Here is a 4,159-nt window from a genome sequence, read left to right as displayed (position 1 = left end):
ATATATATATATATATACATACATATGTATGTATATATACTACCACCACCAATAAGAACAAAAACAAGACTAACATGTATTAGAGGTACAGTAGAGTAACATGCTCAAAAAGTGCAGGAAAGATTGACGAAATCTCCTGCTGCTAAACTAGGCCTAGTGTCAAAGTGTGAGGGTGCATTCAGGTAAATGACAACGGTTCCGATCGTACAAATCACACTAAAGACCCAAAGGAATAATCGATCTATCAACGTTGAGATGTAGGCCCAATCACGCACCGCCTGCAAATAGAAGAAAAGAACAAGGAGAAACGTTAATAAAAAATTGATATGAATAGGGATGAGAAATCGCGGTAATATGATGACCTGCGTATGCAGTCTTATGTGATATTTCAGTGTGTGGTCCAGAGCCCTTTTTGCACTTCAATGTGCAGTTTACTTTCTCTGCAAACAATTTTTATTATGTAAGCTGATGAAAACAAATTGAGCAATTTTAAATTTATTTCAATTAATTTATTATTTGTTAATTATTTATTATTTGTTAACATAGGCGTAGGAGTGGCAGTGTGGTAAGAAGCTTGCTTCTCAACCATGCAGTTCCGGGTTCTGTCTCACTGTGTGGCATCTTTGGCAAGTTTATTCTACTATAACCTCCTCGGACCGACCAAATCCTTGTGAGTGAATTTGGTAGACTGAAACTGAAAGAAGCCCGTCGTATATACATATATATGTATATGTGTGTGTGTGTGTGTGTGTGTGTGTGTATCTGTGTTTGTCCTCCCATCACTACTTGACAATCAGTGTTAGTGTGTTTACGTCCCCGTAATCTAGCGGTTCGGCAAAAGAGACCGATTGAATAAGTACCAGACTTAAAAAATAAGTACTGGAGTAGATCTATTCGACTAAAAATTCAAGGCAGTGCCCCAGTATGGCCGCAGTCTAATGACTGAAACAAGTAAAAGATAAAAGATAAAAGCTACATTAAGGTGACATGATGGCAGAATCGGTAGCGCGCCGGGCAATATGCTTAGCGGCATTTTGTTCGTCTTTACATTCTGAGTTCAAAATCTGCTGAAGTCGACTTTACCTTTCATTCTTTCGGGGCCGATAAATTAAGTACCAATTGAGTATTAGGAATTGCTAGGTTTGTTCCAAAAATTTGAAATTATTATTGATAACATGCATCGATGTTATCGGCTTCGATTTGAAGAGGATACTGATGTGGGTGTTAGTTGATCGGTATTTTATATAGACTATTTGTAAAGGCCCATGGCCTATTGGTCACAATGTTGCACTCATGATTGTGAGGTCGTGGTGCATTGTGTTCTTCAGTAAAACACTTCTCACGTTACTCTACGTTCACCTCAACACCTGGCGTGCACCTATTCAGGGAACGTCGATTTGATGGATGGAGTGAGCCAATGTATAACATATATATTTGACCACTATAAACAAATTATAATTTGTAATAATCATTTGTGCTAAGGATTCTGCCAGCTCACCACCTTAGTCTACAGTAAAAGAAGAAACGTTTATACTCACAGCACTGCCTTCTTCGACATCTTTTTTGGTGCTGGCAATATATTCCACATTACTTATCATCTCTTCCACCAGTTTACCTGTCCAGTCATCAAGGCTTTGCATTTTCTCCATCTTCCCAGGGTCAGGTTCATCAATGGTCTGGTGCGGACACATGTTCTCGTATGTCGGCACCTCTCCTCTACAGTTGAGTGTGATGCTTCGAGTTTCTACGGGTTCTTCTCCGTCGAAGGTACTTAAACTTTGCATCTTGGACGGTGGCAGAATCGGCGGCTCATCTTCGAAACGGGGTCGCTTCATCATAAGGAAAGTGGGCAGTCTTTCCAAAAAGTAATACCGCACCCATTGGGACATTGTATGAGTTGTGGTTGTTCGGTAATTGACGTTTAATACGTAGACAGTCAGAAATAGCGATGCCGTCACCATTAGCATAGTGAACATGAGGTATTTACAGATTAAAGGAATCACAAGAGAAGTGGGCGGAATGATTTCAGAAAGCAGCAAGAAGAATACAGTCAGTGCCAAGAGAACTGATATGGACAGAGTAATTTTCTCACCACTCACGGACGGTAAATAGAATACAAGAATAGTCAAGAACGAAATTGATACACAAGGTATGATTAAGTTCAAAGTGTAAAATTGAGGGATGCGTCTCATTGTTATGTTGTATAATATGATTGGGTAAGGTGTTGGACAGCATGGATACGTTTTGATCTCTCGAGTTGATGTTACGTTTAGAATTTCCCATTCAGAGTTCTGAGAGTAGCCTTTCATATCGATGCCATTCGCGATCACAACCTTGCCATCAACTTGCGTTTGACCGGTGCCGTGGCAAAAGTCGATCAAGTCAACTTCGTTACCATCGTAAGTCCAGGAGCTGAATTTCATGAAGCATAACTGGGTATCGAACGGAAAATATTCTACGTCTATAGGGCAATATGTTTTGTAGATAGCAGGCGGTTCCCAAACTATTTTACCATCGTACGACACAAGAGCCTTTGTTAACATTGTGATTACGAAATCCCCGTCGGCGCTGGAAACAAGAAGAGAAAGAAAAGAAGAAAGAAAATATATATGAATATATTGATTTTATATCTATATTTCTGAATCATATTTAAAAAAATTACGGGATGTATTCAATGTCGGTGAGAAAATTTAAGTAATGCTCTGTTGAAGTTTACCCAATGCACACAAATTCATACATATATAAACATGTATTTTTATAAACTTGAATCTCAAGATTGTTCAGGATTTATATATTTCTCTGTGTGCATGTGTATATATTAGTGTTCAGTAGTGGGCTAACGTTTTTTCACGGTTTTCAATTTCGTGATGGGAACAGTGCAGGAAAGTTGTGAATGGACATCAAAATAAATGGTGTAGAATCTTAGAGCTCTGTGAAACCTTCTGTCTCAAGAAATGCATCGAAAAATAGAAAACGTGCGGAAAAAATCGCCTCTACTTATTTATTTGCTATAATTACAGCACCCCCCCGTCCCTCCATAAGGAGGGATGGGGGTGTGCAGCAATTTACATCTACATGGAAAATTTCCTGAATTCGCTAAATAATAATATTTAAGATATTTTTTCATAATTTGAGGCGTTTGTAGAAGCAGAAGATGAAGTCACGGTAAAAAACAAAAAAAAAACATGTCTAAGTCGTATTTTACAGTGATTACATCACAGTCATTTAAAAGCTATCTGAAGAAAATGCAATGAAAACTGTATTTTATTAGTAATAAATAATTAGAGGTGTTTTTCCCCGCCCCCGTTTTTTTTTCTATTTTTTTTATGCGTTTGTGGAAACAGAAGATATTCTTTTCTACTCTAGAAATTTGGGAGGAGGGGCCAGTAGATTAGATCAACCTCAATACGCAACAAGTACTTAATTTTAGGGGAAGGGGCTAGTCGATTATTTTAAAGTTTGCACAAAAGTTCTTCCGTATTGCTGTTAGCGAACAACAGTTTTGAAAGTTTTAGAAGAAAAAACACCAACAAGAAATAAACGCAAAACAAATCGACAAAACAAACGAACAAAGCGTAAGACAAAGAAGCAAAAAATATATAAGTAGATAAATAAGAGATAAATACATAGAGGGAAACAGACGAAGAAAGACAGAGAAAGAAGAAATAAGTCGAAAGTTACATGAAATTGTAGAAGAAAGTTAAAAAAAACCAAGCATAGTACAACATCGGAAAAACTAAAGAATCTAAAAAGACATGATATCGGAGAGAAAGAAAGGATGAGGGAAAGGAAATGCTAATTAGAAAATAAAGGAGAAGAAAAGGAAAACCCAGAAAATATGAGAGAGATGAAGAAAGGAAAGGACTTAACTTGTTGTAGACAACGATGTCGGGTCTCCAAAGGTCTTCGGATGGAATATGGAGCATGGTCTCTCCGCCAAAGTCCTCAGGATTCCATGTCAGCCGCAGGTCATACCATTCCTGGAGAAGAATATCGGAAGAAAGACGGAAATTTTAGCAGATGTAAAATTGTTAAAGATACAAGAAATTACGCATCGTCCGCTGAATACGTAGAGTCTTATATACAAATGCACATATATGCACACACATGTACATATATGTGTGCATATATAATATATATATATATATATATATATATA

General features: G+C 37.4%; 1 protein-coding gene across 2 annotated transcripts in view; it reads right to left on the bottom strand.

Moving 5' to 3' along the window:
- Window positions 1-47: 47 nt before the first annotated feature.
- The window catches only part of LOC106877373 (neuronal acetylcholine receptor subunit alpha-4), a 71,397-nt gene continuing 67,285 nt past the window's right edge, over window positions 48-4,159 (bottom strand). For both annotated transcript variants that reach the window (XM_014926261.2, XM_052972221.1), the window contains exons 3-5: window positions 3,871-3,980; window positions 1,539-2,568; window positions 48-278 (exon numbers count right to left, since the gene is read on the bottom strand). In XM_014926261.2, coding sequence (XP_014781747.1) covers window positions 105-278; window positions 1,539-2,568; window positions 3,871-3,980 — 1,314 coding nt within the window. In that variant the 3' untranslated portion in view covers window positions 48-104. The remainder of the gene's footprint in view (window positions 279-1,538; window positions 2,569-3,870; window positions 3,981-4,159) is intronic.

This window comes from Octopus bimaculoides, chromosome 12 (genome assembly GCF_001194135.2).
Source record: "Octopus bimaculoides isolate UCB-OBI-ISO-001 chromosome 12, ASM119413v2, whole genome shotgun sequence".
NCBI lineage: Eukaryota > Metazoa > Mollusca > Cephalopoda > Octopoda > Octopodidae > Octopus > Octopus bimaculoides.
This window is presented reverse-complemented; position numbering and strand designations above follow the sequence as displayed.